This window comes from Panthera leo, chromosome F2 (assembly GCF_018350215.1).
Source record: "Panthera leo isolate Ple1 chromosome F2, P.leo_Ple1_pat1.1, whole genome shotgun sequence".
Taxonomy (NCBI): domain Eukaryota; kingdom Metazoa; phylum Chordata; class Mammalia; order Carnivora; family Felidae; genus Panthera; species Panthera leo.
The window spans coordinates 45,801,541-45,815,497 of NC_056695.1; the positions used below are offsets into that span (position 1 = coordinate 45,801,541).

Here is a 13,957-nt window from a genome sequence, read left to right on the forward strand (position 1 = left end):
GTGATAAAAGAGTAAGCACAGAAATGCTCCGTCACTCTGCCCATCTTTTGATATAACAGCAACCAGTGGAGACACCATTAAGTTGAGAGGGAAGGTGTCAACACAGGAACATATTACTAATTTGTTGAGCCTCAGCAGATTAATGGAAGACGTGAGCTGATTGATGACTATTAGCTGAAACAGACACCAACAACTGTTTTTCAACTAACGTGATTGCTCTTGAAAACTGCAGCTTGGCTTACACGGACTCTGGAGTTGATCTGTTTTGTGTGTTCAGCCTTTTAACAATGGAAGGAAAGTTATGGTTTTATTTACATCTCTCCCTGAGCAGATTTGCACACACACATCCACCCTCCCCCTTAAGGGATCTGGGGATGTATTACCTAAATGATCCTTGCTTTCTGTAGGGTACAAACTGTGGCTTTGGTAATTGGTCTTGATTGTCGAGTTTAGAAGGCCAGGAACATGGTAATTCTAGCCTCCAGTACTCTGCTCAAAAACGTGCACTACTCAGTACAGCATTCTTTGTAGCATGTTAATTCGTTTTAAAATGTTAAAAGTTTGAGGGATCTCATTGTTCTTTTACTCTTCTGTGTGTATGATTTATTTCGCAGGAGTATAAATCAAAACATATTCTTGGAACATTTAAGATCTCTTTAAGGTATTTTTTGTGCTTATCCTGGAAGTATAGAATACTTTGTATACCAGAGCTAATGACAACAGATCTTTTAGTGTTTCTGTGTTGTAACAATCGCCACCGGGCAGACAGCTGCCAAACATCTTGCAATTAATCTGATGCACGTTGGCTTTCGTATTCTTTTTCTTTCAGAACAAATGCCCTGAGGTAGAGGAGTTGGTCTTCAGCCATTTTGTGATCTGTAATGACACACAGGAGACACTGCGGTTTGGCCAGGTGGATACTGATGAAAATATTCTGCTGGCGAGTCTCCGTAGTCACCAGTACAGCTGGCGCTCTCACAAATCCCCACAGGTATCTGAGAAACAGCCTTGCAAGCACAGCAATTGTTAAGGCTGGGGATTCATTTATTCTGCATGTGTGTGCCTGTGTCCAGTTATTTCTCTTTCAAAGTCTCCCAAGGAACCACACGGTGTAGCCGCATCTGACACAAACCCAGAAAGGTTTAGAGATGGGAGCACAGCGCAACCATGCTTCTCTTGGAAGGGGACATTCTCCTGTTCAGCACAGGTGGGGGCGGGGGGGTGGTTGCAGCATGGTGTGGTGATGATGAGGTTGGACTCTGGAGCCAGAGTTCACAGGCTTTGATCCTGGCTCTGCGTCACCTTGCTTTACTTTCTGTGCCTCAGTTTTTTCATACATAAGATGGGAACGATGATAGTACCTGTTCTATAGGGTTGGAAGGACTAAATGAGTTGCTGTGCATAAAGGCACTAGAATAGTACTTGAGATACTATAAGCATTACATGTTGCCTATCATTATTTATGCATTTATTCCTATTTTTACTGTGTACATTCTCTGCCAGGCTTGTACTGGGCCCTGGGAATTCAAAGACAGGGAAGTCACAGTCCTTGCCCTCCAAGGACAGCTTACAACCTGTGACCACGGGGGCACTGAGAAAAGACATACCAAAGGATGTCTGTTTTCCAAGTAGTATAATTCCATTTTCCTGTCAGTTTAGATGGGAATAATTAGAGGGATATGCCCTGCAGGGATAATATGAGGATGAATTAAATACAAAGATGTGGTCTTAAATGAGTAAAAGAAATCCTAGGAAGTCATCTCAGGAATAATGTATTTCTAAAACTCTGGGTAATAAGGAAACTACTGCTTGTGATTAAAAGAAAGTCCTTAGATTAGAGAACAAGTTTTCCCATCTGGTCTATAGACCAGCTTCACAATATGTTATGCCCTCAGGGTTCCTCTTGCTTTTTTTTTTTTTCTTTCTTTCTTTTTTTCTTTCTTTTTTCTTTCTCTTTTTTTCCTCCCAGTAGCTAGATTCTGATTTCTTATTGCTCTTTCATTATTGTCACACTACTAGTACAAATTTTGGAAAGGTAGCTAAATTACAGTCTTATTTAAGAATATTTATTTAATTTAAAAACCACATAAATCCTTTTTTAATAGAAATTCTTAACAAAAATTTCCCGGATGAGGTGAATGTTGTACTCCTGTTTTTAAAGTGAATAGCATACCCTTGTTTTCTCATGTTTCTCTCAAGAAACTTCCAGGTTAGAGTTATTGTTTATTTGTTTGCCCTTGGTAACCTAAAGGCCAGTTTGTTTGTTTGTTTGTTTAAAAATATCTTTTTTGGGCTTTTTTATTAACTAATTGCAAAGGGGAGAACATACAGATATGTGGACAAAACCAAAACCACCCATAATCCCAACGACTCTGAGACAACCCATGTTAAGAATTGTTGTATAGCCTTTTAGGTATTTTTAAAGTTTCCACAGTAGTTGCATTTTCATCAGTGAGCTGGTAGGGACAGGAGAAACCTCTGGGAAGGCACAGCCCTGCCCTGCACCTGTGGCCACCGCACCTACGCCCACACAGGCTCAGGCCTCAGCCCACAGAAAGCAAAGTGGAGGAAGCTTACCTCCCCTCCCAGTCTGTTGTAAGATGCACAGACCACCATGGTCCTTGGTGACCCTCAAGATTCCCAGATACTGGAGCCAGGATAAGAAGGGTGATCATAAGAGCAGCTGGCTCAGGGGTGTGGACGAACAGGAGTCTTCATGTTAAGAGACATGCGGTGTCTGCCAGCCCTACACCTTCCTATTTATATCCTTTTGCATGTTTTCAAGGTCTTTTCATATTTGTTACTAGTTTTGTTTTCACAATATCCATGTGTGGTTTGTATTATTTTTTATGCGTATGTTATAGATAAGGAGACAGAGAAATGTTAAGCTGTCGTCTGGTTGGGACTGTATCCCTTATCTTTTGATTCGCCATATAGTGTTATTTCTACAACATTGTCCAGCCCTCGGTTTGGGCTGCATGATTTGTCTTCTAGCATAGCCAAGCTGTGAGGTTTCAAGAGATAGGCTGAGAAATCGCTAGTCTAATACTCCACATTTACAGCTAGACTAATATGGGATTCTTAGTCCAAGTAAATCCCTTGCAAAGTCTTAAGGGTATTACCAAAAACAATAAGAACCTTTTTATGACCAACTGGAAATAAGACAAATATCTATTAAAACGTTTTTTTTTTCCTTTTTAATATGTAACTGCATCCTCTGAATACAAATTTTACTGAGCTACAGTCATTATAATCTTCAGGCTAAAACTTAGATCAACTTTGTTAAAAAACAACAACAACAATGTCTCCTTACAAAGCTCCGTAGGTTGCAGGAAGTATGTTTTAGGACCCTCTGAAGCCAGAAGTCTTAATGGGCCCAGAGGGTCTTCGTGGAATTCCTTATATCCACAATTGCAAATTCTGTTGTGTTCTAATGAGAGGTTACATCTGAGGATCAGCAAAACTAGCCATTTAGCTTCAAACTGCACCTGGAGGTAGTCATAGACTTGCAAGTGAGCAAACTGTTCCTTTTTCCAGACTCCACGTCATATCCTGCATTGCCCAGCAGGCTTGGTTTTAGGAACATTTGTGTCTACATGTTTATGCTACCTTGGGTGTTAGTCAATTCATAGTCTCAGGGAGGATTTCCAAAGTTCATAGAACTTAACTCCACTAAACAATGTAGCTTATATTCCAGAGATCAAGAAAGTGGCAATGACACCTGGAAAGGTTTCAAAGAGGTCAGCATATCTTAGAACCACACAGGAGGTTGCTAACAACAGTAAGTCCCAACAGGATGGGAAGAAACATGGACACAACCAATTCCAGAAATCCAAAGCTGACTTTAAAACTGAAAAGTTGTAAACTCTCCTTATAGTTTCTAACACATGCTCTGAGGCAGAATAACTTAAAATGCTGGATATCCCGCAACAGTTGCTTGCCTAAACAAACACAGGAAGAACAAAACTAATTCCTAGGGAATAGTTGAGCATATTCAGCTGCACAATCCTATATGCCACCACAAAGGGCCCTTAAATATCCCAATTCAGTAGACTTAGATCAAGTTGGATGAGAACAATAACCAGCAAGAGATCGGTCTTCAAAAAAGTGCTTCCCATTATATGAAGTTGAATCTAAGGACTGTAGGTGTGAGTTTATGGACCCTTTCCCCAGAATATGGGCAGCTTAGAGTCAAGAGAAGCTTTGTGTAATGTAGCCAAACTGAATATAGGGACACCTGTCAACCAGTAGGATTTGTGTATAGACTGTTCAAGTTAACTTCCTTTCCTGGTTAATAGAGAGCACTGTTGGCTAATTAAACTTGAAATAGATGTACCTCTACCTTGTGTGTAAGGAATTGCATTTGCTTTTACCCTCAAAACATGCATAATTTATAGATGAGGCATTTTTTAGAATTGCAAAATTCCAACTACCAGGGACTTAATTTAGTAATCAAGCCATCTCTCTAGGTGAAAATGGGCTATTGCTCCAAAATGGGCACGATAGAAAGTTTCATAAGCTCATGAAAAATAGCAGATATTTTAAAATGCAAACTATAACAAGGTTCAGAATTGACTTTTGAAGAGCGGCAGAACATCTGGGACAAACTCATTAAAGCAGGCAGATTTAGTGAAGAAAATAGAAACCCTGTATTACTCCAAGGCAGAGATTGGCAAACTTTCTCTGTGTAGGGCCTGGTAGTACATATTTTCAGCTTTCAGGGCCTTCGTGTCTCTCTAACAGCTGTTCCGCTCTGCACAAAAGCAGCCATGATGAAAGACTGTGGCTGTGTTCCAATAAAACTTCATTTATAGACTATGAAATTTAAATTTCAATAATTTTCACACATCACGAAATTGTATTCTTCTATTTTTTTCTGACCATTTAAAAATGTAAAAACCATTTTTAGCTCACAGGCTGTACAAAAATAGGCAGTGCACCACATTTGGCCCACAAGCCATGGTTTGCCAGCCCTGCTTTAATGTCTCTCAGTTGACAAAACTCCACACACTAAAGGCTTTGATATTCAGTTGTTTCACTCTGACCTAAATACTATTTCTGTCACTTGAAAACTTGGCAAAATGTTTCTGAAATTGAGAAATTACAGGTAATTGTTTAAATCTAACACGTATAATCAACCTGTACTCCCTACGTAATAGTAAAATGTGTTTATTTGACTTCTTCGGGGCCTGTATAGAGAGAAAGTTCTCCAGTGCACTGTTTGTATATAAAAATATTTTAGAGTGAGATCTTACCATTTTCCTCCTGTCTAAAGGGAAAGTAATAGGTTTTGAGTATCCACCTATCTTATGGAAAGTCCAGCCACTTGTCAATTTCATTAACTAGACTGTAATTCTTAGTCACTTACCATTCTTTCCATGTCCATTTCTATAATGCATATGCATACACATATAAAGAAAGAGTATGTTCCTTGTTGTCACACTCAGTTTTAAAAATTGAAAAGCACACTTAGGGAGACAAGGAAATATTCTGTTAGCAAAACTGTTTAAAGTGATAAATTTTTCAGCTGTTTGCCTCAGCTATTATATGGCACATGGCATGCATGTTGAAGTTTGTTCAGAAGGTGCAAATGAAATTAATACTTCCTTTCTAGAAAGCAATTTGATAAGAAGCAGACAAGCTATTAAAATGGTCATAACCTTCGACGGAGGAAATCCCCTACTAGTAATCTACTCTCAAGAAATAATCCAGATTAAAATGAAGGCTTACACACACACACACACACACACACACAAATGTTTATCACAATTTTATTTACAGTATCAAAAAAATTAAAAACCAAAATATTTACTTTTAAGACAATAGTTGAGTAAAAGCTAATATATTTGTATAATAAACAATTATGGGGCCTTCAACTTTTAACAAAGAAAGAGGAAGTGCTATCATATCCTATCAGTCAATAAACAGAACATAAATTTCTATATATGTAGTATGATCTTAGCAATATAAGAACAAATGCACAGAAAATACTGGAAGGAAATATGTCAAAATGTTGCCAGTGGTTGCATCTGAGTGGTAGATTAAGGTGATATTTTCCAATTTATTACATTTTTTATATAGGTCTCAACTTTTTTAAATGAGGGATATAGGGGTGCCTAGGTGACTCACTTAAGCATCCAACCCTTGATTTCGGCTCAGGTCACCATCTTGCAGTTTGTGAGATTGAGCCTCGCATCAGGCCCTAAGGTGACAGCATGGAGCCTGCTTGGAACTCTCTCTCCTCTCTCGCTCTCTGCCCCTCCTCTAACTCACCCATGCTCTCTTTCTCTCAAAATAAGTAAATGAACATTAAAAAAAGAGATAATAAAATACAGTGAGGGATATAGATTATTAAAGCAGAGAGTAGAAACCCTGAAAAAGTTATACATAAACTAAAAGGAATTTCAAACACTAACAGAAGAGTGGCAAGTGCAATGATTTATCAATAACAATTATCTTTATTCTCAAATGAATGATTCCAAGTTTCTCTTAAATGTTCTCTTAATTACAGCTTTGTCCCACTTCAATTATCTCCATTATCTATTAAATATCCAAATTATCTGGCATCCACTCGGTCACTCACAAGCCCTCCTGTCTGCCATTATTTCTATCTAGCTGCTGATTTAGTCTCCTTCCCTCCCATTCATTTTTAATCAATAAATGTTAATTTGTTGTGACCTATTGTGTGTAATTAAACATGTTCCTTTTTGTAAAGAACTTACTCTCTAATGAGGGAGTCAGAAAAGCAAGCAAATTTCTATAGGCACAATCAGTACCTATCAGGATATTTTGAGCTAGCCCAAGACGGGAAGAAATGATGGGTAAATGAATTAAAACAATAGCCATAAGGAAGTAAAATGAGGGATTCAGAAAATACAGTCCATTGCTTCTGGATATGGACAGTGTCTTCAAGGGAATTCAAAAGAAAATGTTTACAGATCTCACGTGAGGATGAGAATCTGGCAAGGCTTCCTGGCGGAAGGCATATTTGTATTGAATTTTCGTGTTGAAGTTAGAGTTAGTTAGGCAGTGAAGTGAGGGCGGTGGTGGTGTTCCAGATAAAGGAATCAGCATGTGTGAAAGCCGCAGCAGCATGACACAACATGGCGCGGAAGGACAACCGGGCTGATTTGACTGCGGTGTAGAGTATATGTGTGAGACTGCGAGAGGGCCCCATGAGGGCTGGTTAGCTACGTTAACCAGCTTTGATGCTGTCTTGTGGCAGTGGTGACACAAAGGCAGGAGAAAGTACCTATTGGAAGAGGTCAGAGTTGGCTTTCCACAGAGGCTGGGTTTGAAGGTTGAGTAGACGTTGGCCCTGTGAACAATAGTGGGGAAACAAACGAGGCAGAACCAGGGAGATAGGTATGTATATATAACTAGCACATCATGTTCCAGGGAATTCGGCTTTTGTTCAGAATAACTCAGGCGTGGAAATTGTGTGCCCCACTGAAGAGATGTGTGTTGGTAAATGGGCTCTTTGGTGCTGATGGGGAAGCCCCATATGTAGGGCTGACTAATTTGAAGGTTGTGAATATTCCCAGCACAGTCGATCTTAAGCTATCAATGCTGTAATGACCAGCTCACAAAATTCCTGAATGTTCAGAAATTCTTTTTCACAAACAAAGTAGAGCCAGCTTCAGTACACCCCCGTTTGGAGAAATTATGTTCTGAAGAGCTTGGCAATCCATTTTGAGGAGATACACCTGTATGTGATGGGCAACTTTTGCCTACTTGAGGGCTTTAACTAGAAGGATCACAGGATCACAGTTGCATCTTGGAAAGATCCCTGTGGTGTGGTTGAAAAGATAGCCTGGAGGAGATTGAGAATGCGAACTGAGAGTACTGTGGACCTTGCTGCAGACCCCAGCAGTGACAGAGGTGATAGGCACTGAGCCAAGACAGAGGAGAAGTCATAGCTTGGTGTGAATGTTTATCAAACTCATCCTTCTGTGAATAATAGTTGTAAATTCTGAGCAAAACACGAATGCTACTACCTCTGGAAACTGAACAAAGGCAGGCAGATTTTGGAGGGTATTCAAAACGTGAGCAAGTGATCTGCAGAGTGAATTGCCTATTTTTTGTTGCTTTGCCTTGAAGGCAACTGCAGTTGGTTCATTACAGGGGTAGCCCATCATCTCTCTGGCTCAAGGTACCAGGGGAAAGAGCTCAGGCCACCAAGGCTGCTAGGGAGTGAGGAGGAAACCTTTGGAAAGGGGAATGCCAGAAAGTGGGAAGATAATTTGGCTCATCTGTCAGCTGACTGCTGAACCACATGTGCATGGGGAAGACTGAAAGCAGCCCGTACCCAGGGCTTAAAGAACTGGACTAATCTGAGCTGCCACTTGCCCAGGTGTGAGAGTTTTCAGATTGATTACTTTTAAAATCAAAAACCTTTAAACTGTGGAGCAATTATAAGAAAATCCAGAGTCTCCACCACAGAACATTTACAGTATCCAAAATATAAACCAACATTATTTGGCAGATCTCAGGAATCTCAAAAAAAGAAAGAAAATGCAGTTCAATATTAAGAGAAAAATAGTTAACAGATGCCAACACTACGGTGACCTAGAGGTTAGAATTACCAGACCTAGACTTTAAAGCAACTATAGCAAAGGTGAAGTAATTTTACAGATTAATTAAGGTCCCAAATTAGTTGATTTTTAATTAATCAAAAGAGAGCTTTGTGTGGACATGATTTAATCAGATAAAAGCCCTAAAATAGGGACTGGACCCTTTTGTGGGGAGAGAGAGAGACACACATATGCTCCTGCTGGCCTTGAAAGAAGCAAACTGTCATGTCGTCCCTGCCTTTGAGGAGGCCATGGGGCAGGGAGCTGCGGAAAGCCTCCACGACCTACAGGTGGTTGCCAGTCCCAGTTGTTAGTAAGTCAGAGCCCTCATCCAGTAGCCACAGGGGAGTAGATTCTGCCAACAACCTGAGTGCACTTGGAAACGAATTCTTCTCTGCTTGGAACCCTGACCCACAGACAGAGTGGTGGTAAATGTATGTTCTTCTAAGCCGCTACATTTGTGGCAATTTGTCATTCAGTGATAGAAATATAATACAACATGACAGAAAAACGTCAGTAAACTTGAAGATCAGTAGAAATGATCCAGCCTGAAAGAGAGAGAGAGAGAACATTTCAAACAAAATGAGTAGAACTGCAGGGACCTGTGGGACAATTTCAAAAGGTCTAACAAATGAGGAATTGCAATCCAAGGATGCAAGGAAAGTGAGAGCCCAGGACCACAGAAAGAAAAAGAAAAAAATAATATCTAAAAATGTCCTAAGTTTTCCGAAAGATAGAAATTTGCAGACCAAAGAAGCTCAGAAAACTCCAGACATTTCAAAGAAACTCACACTCATGCACCTCATAAATAAACTATTAAAAACCAAAGATAAAGAGAAAATCTTGAAGATTAGCTGGAGGAAAACTGTAAGGGAAACAGTAACAATGAACTTCTCTTTAGATATCCCAGAGGCTAGAAGACAGTGGAACAAAATCTTTAAAGTGCTAGGAGAAGGTTTACACGGGAAGTGATCTGTTTGGAAGCTATTTGGGAGTTACAGTCACCAGGATTTGGTTATTGGTCATGAAAGGGAAGGGCCAAGTTTGACTCTGAGGCTTCAGACTTAGGGGACAAGTTGGTAGTATTGCTGTTGGGCCAAGACAGGGAACTGAGTAGAAAGAAGACAGGAACTGAGGGTACAGAGGATGGAATAGGGTATGAGAGCACGACACAGTGATTCTAAAATCCATTTTGGACACATTGAGTTTTGAATTCCTTGGAAGGGCAGAAAGGATGATCTATTAGAAGAAACACAGATTTGAAGCTATAAATGCCTGGATTTCACTCCAGGCTGACTACTATGGACACTCCATTCATAAAAGAAGAAAAATGGAGTCCCATCAAAGTTCCTGGTGCATAGAAATTCTAATATCCAACCAGTAACTCAGAAGTTTCTCAATTAGTAATCGTTCATACTCCTGCTCAGGAATGATTGTCCATGGCTCATGGCTTTGGACTCTTGGCTAAAGCTCTGAGTCATCCATCCCTTTCCATGAAAAGTAACCTTTGTTTGCACTTCAAAGTTTTCTCAGCCTGCTTTCTATCAGAATTGTGAAGAATCACAGGCCTCTTTACCATTTTGCACTGTCTTCATCTCTTTCAGTCTAAATTGGCCGTGTTTCTTCCAATACAATTCGGTAAACAACTTTGTGGGTCTCTTATTAATCTTGCTGAGGTTTGCTACAGTAGACAAAATCACGTATCTCTTCAAGATAATTCCTTCTCTGCTTTGGAATTTGGTGACACCGCTGAGGGACATCACCCCTAAGTGTCTTAGAAGCCCTGTTGTTTGAATAGTTTGCTGAAACACCAGTTTAGGTTTTTCTGAGATCCTAACAAAGGATTTTATAGCCACATCCTTAGCTTCATCCCTAAAGCCAGCTTTCCTGGTCATGTCCTGGATTTTATCTTTGCCTAGAAACCATTTCTTGAATTTAGCATCATTTGCCTTCGAGAAGGCTAGAAATGTTCAAAACTCGCCAGTCATGGCTCCCGTTCATCTAACAGTTCTTCCTTACGCTTCTGTCACCCCTCTCAGACTTTAATATAAGCAACAGATAGAAGCCAGAAGGTACTTCAACACTTCCCAGAAAACTCCTTAGCTAGGTCACATAGTTGATTAGGCACATTTCTTTTCTTTCTTTTTTTTTTTTTTTTTTTTTTTTTTTGAGAAAGAATGCCAAGCAGGCTCCACACTGTCAGTGCAGAGCCTGACACAGGGTTCAGTGTCACAAACCATGAGATCCTGACCTGAACCAAAGTCAAGAGTAAAATGCTTAACTGACTGAGCCACCCACACACCCTGAGTGGGCACATTTCTACTTTCCCTGTCACTGCAGGTTGTAGTGTTGCTAAACTCTCTCTGCCACTACATAACAAAGATTCCCTTTCCTCCATCATCCACCAACGTTTTCCTCACATCCTCACTGACAGCCTCTCTATGGCCTTGAAGTAGCTACTAAAAATATCTTTGAAGTATCTCAGATATTCATCAACACTCTTCTCAAGTCCTTCCAGTTTCTACCCATTTGCCTGCTCCAAAGCCCCTTGCATTTTTAGGCTTTTGTTATAATAGCACTCCACTTGGAGATACCAAAATCTATATTAGTTGCATTTTGCTGTTTAATAAATTATCCCAAAACTTGAGTAGATAAAATAACAAATATTTTTTTACCTCCATTCCATTAGCCAAGAATTTTGGGAGTGGTAGTTGTAGCTAAGAGTCTCTGAGAAGGCTGTAGTCAAGACATCAGCTGAAACTATAGTCATCTAAAGGCTTGACTGGGCTGGAGGATCCATTTCCAAAATGGCTCACTCTCATGGCTCTTGACAAGAAGACTTGGCTTTTTGCTGCAAGGATCTCTCCATAGAGTTGGTTGAGTATTCTCATGACATAGCCGCTGGCTTCCCCCAGATCAGGTTATCCAAGATAGAACAAGATAGAAGCCATAGTGTCTTTCATGACCTAAGCTCAGAAGTCATTCATTGTCATTTCTGTGATATCCTAGTGGTTACACAGACTAGCCCTATTTAGCGTAGGAGAGAGCTACACAAAGGCACAAGTAACAGGAGACAAGGATCAGTGGAGTGATCTTGGAGGTGGGCTGCCATAAGGAATAATAGTAGAATTGGGGGGGTTAGGCTGAGGAATGGGATCCATTGAAAAAGAATAAGAAGAAGAGGAAAACTAAGACATAACAGGAAAACTAGGACATACAGTGTTGTAAAAACTAAGAAAGAATATCTGGAGGTACAGAATTCTCAGATGCCTTATGGTGGAAATTGAATGAGACAAGAACTGAAGAGACTGTTGTATTTGGCAATTGAGAGGTCATTGATGACTCAAGGAAAGCATTTTCATGGCAAAATAGGGATTGAAGCCAAATTGAAGTGGGTTGAAAATGAACAGAAGGTGAGGAAATGGAAAGAATCAGCATAAAAAAAGTTTTTTTTTTTTTAATCTTGATTGGGTGTTAGCTAGAGAAAGCTGCAGGGTAAAACGTGGGTTTTAAATGGAAGAAACCTTAAACATGTTATATATTAGAAGAAATAAATAGAAGAGATTTATATGCAGAAGAGGAAAAATGATTAGTGGCATAAAAGCTTAGAAGGGAAGAAGAGGAAAGAATCCTCCAGATGGGAGGAGGTTTATATCATATCTATTGCTGCTTAACAAAGCACCCCAAGGCTTAGTAGCTTAAAAAACCTTATTAGCTCATGAGTCTGTCGGTCAGAAATCTAGATGCACTCAGGAGGGTCCTCTGCCGGTGTCTGCAGGGCTCACTTGTGAGGCTGCCATCAGCTGGTAGGCCACCTGGGGCCTGCTGGTCCAAGATGGCCTCACCTACATGTGTGGTAGTTGGCAGGCTATTGGCCAGGGCACTCTTGGATCTCTTCCACGTGACCGCCCCGGGAGCCTCGCCCAGACAGGAAAGCAAGAGCAGAAACTGCAAAGCCTGTTGAGCCTAAGCTCAGAGCTCATGCACAATCTCCTGCCACACTGATAGGCAGAGCAAGTCACAGGTTTAGGCCACGTCCAAAGAATAAGGACCTAGGTTTTACCTCTTACTGCGAGTTGCTGAGAAAATTTGCGGCCACATGTGACTTAGCACAAAAGCCTCCTCCTATTTTGAGACAGGAGAGAATGAGGATGAGTGTGAATGTAGATGAGGTTTTGATGAAAGTAAAAAGAGAAAAAGAGAACAGGAGGCTTTATAAAAGTAATTTTCCACAGCATCTAATCCTGTAGCCTGCTCATATTAGGCATTTGGTAAACGTTCACTGAATAAGGGTTTTTACTTACTTATAACATTTCTTACATTTCTCAAGAACATAAACTTAAAAGCTTAATTGTTTTAACAATATGAAAATTATAAGTAGTGCTTTTTGCATCAGATTGGATATTTTGTGTATACTGTACGGGCATACAAAAAGAGGTCCTCCAGTCTCAAAATGTATGGTTCTGTATACTGTCAATGAAGGTGGACTTTCAATTAAGAGTGTTCCTGGTCTCCCACACCTCCTCCCCTGTGACTTCCCGTTGGCCTCTAGTGAAAATTCTGACGGAATTAGGAGAGCCGTGCAAGAGGGGATTCACCACATACTCCAAACGAGAGCACCTTTCAGGTCCACGTGCATGTCCAACTCTTCCCAATTATTATTTTTTTTAATTTTATTTTAAGTGAACTCTACACCATACATGGGTCTCGAGCTCACAACCCTGAGATCAAGAGTTGCATGATTTACCGACTGAGCCAGCCAGGCACCCCCAACTCTTCTCAGTTAACTGTGAAAAATTCTTAACTGGTTTGTCATAAACCAAAAGTACATTATATGTTACCAAATATTACCTATTTAGGGTAAATCACTTCACGTCAACTGTGCCACACATTATCTCCTTCTCTAGCCATGGAAGTAGATTCACAGAAACCTACAGTATCACCCTTGTTGGGTAGGGCACAGCTGTCTGCAACTAGCAATTCCATGTGGAAAGGAAGGATTGTATGCCTTTGCTCCCCAGTGGCAGTAACAGGCTTCTTTTTACTGTTGCTGACATTAAGATAGCTAAAATCAACAGTGAGGTAAACACTTCTTGGGACCATCTGGCAAGGATTTTAATCCAAAATTTTCTGTAAACACTGACTCCATTTGAGTACCCAGAACCTACCGTCCAGTCTCCATCGACTGCATTTTTATTTCAGTCTTAAAGCAGTAATTGAAATGACAAAATAGTAGACTGTAGGCTCTGTCCCTTCACCTTTCTCTCAAAATATTTCAGTTTCATGAGAGATTCCAGAAGACTTACATTCTCTAAGGAAGCTTAGAGGGCCTTCTGAGGTCACCAGTAGAGGTAAATGGGGCCCTAACAGTTTTGGTCGTTAAA

The 13,957-nt window shown here is 40.3% G+C and overlaps 1 protein-coding gene across 1 annotated transcript in view; it reads left to right on the plus strand.

The window, feature by feature from the left end:
• The window catches only part of VPS13B (vacuolar protein sorting 13 homolog B), a 795,867-nt gene that overhangs the window by 710,060 nt on the left and 71,850 nt on the right, over positions 1-13,957 (plus strand). Inside the window, 1 exon segment of the mRNA XM_042923372.1 lies at positions 830-991. Within this exon segment, the coding sequence (XP_042779306.1) occupies positions 830-991 (162 nt within the window).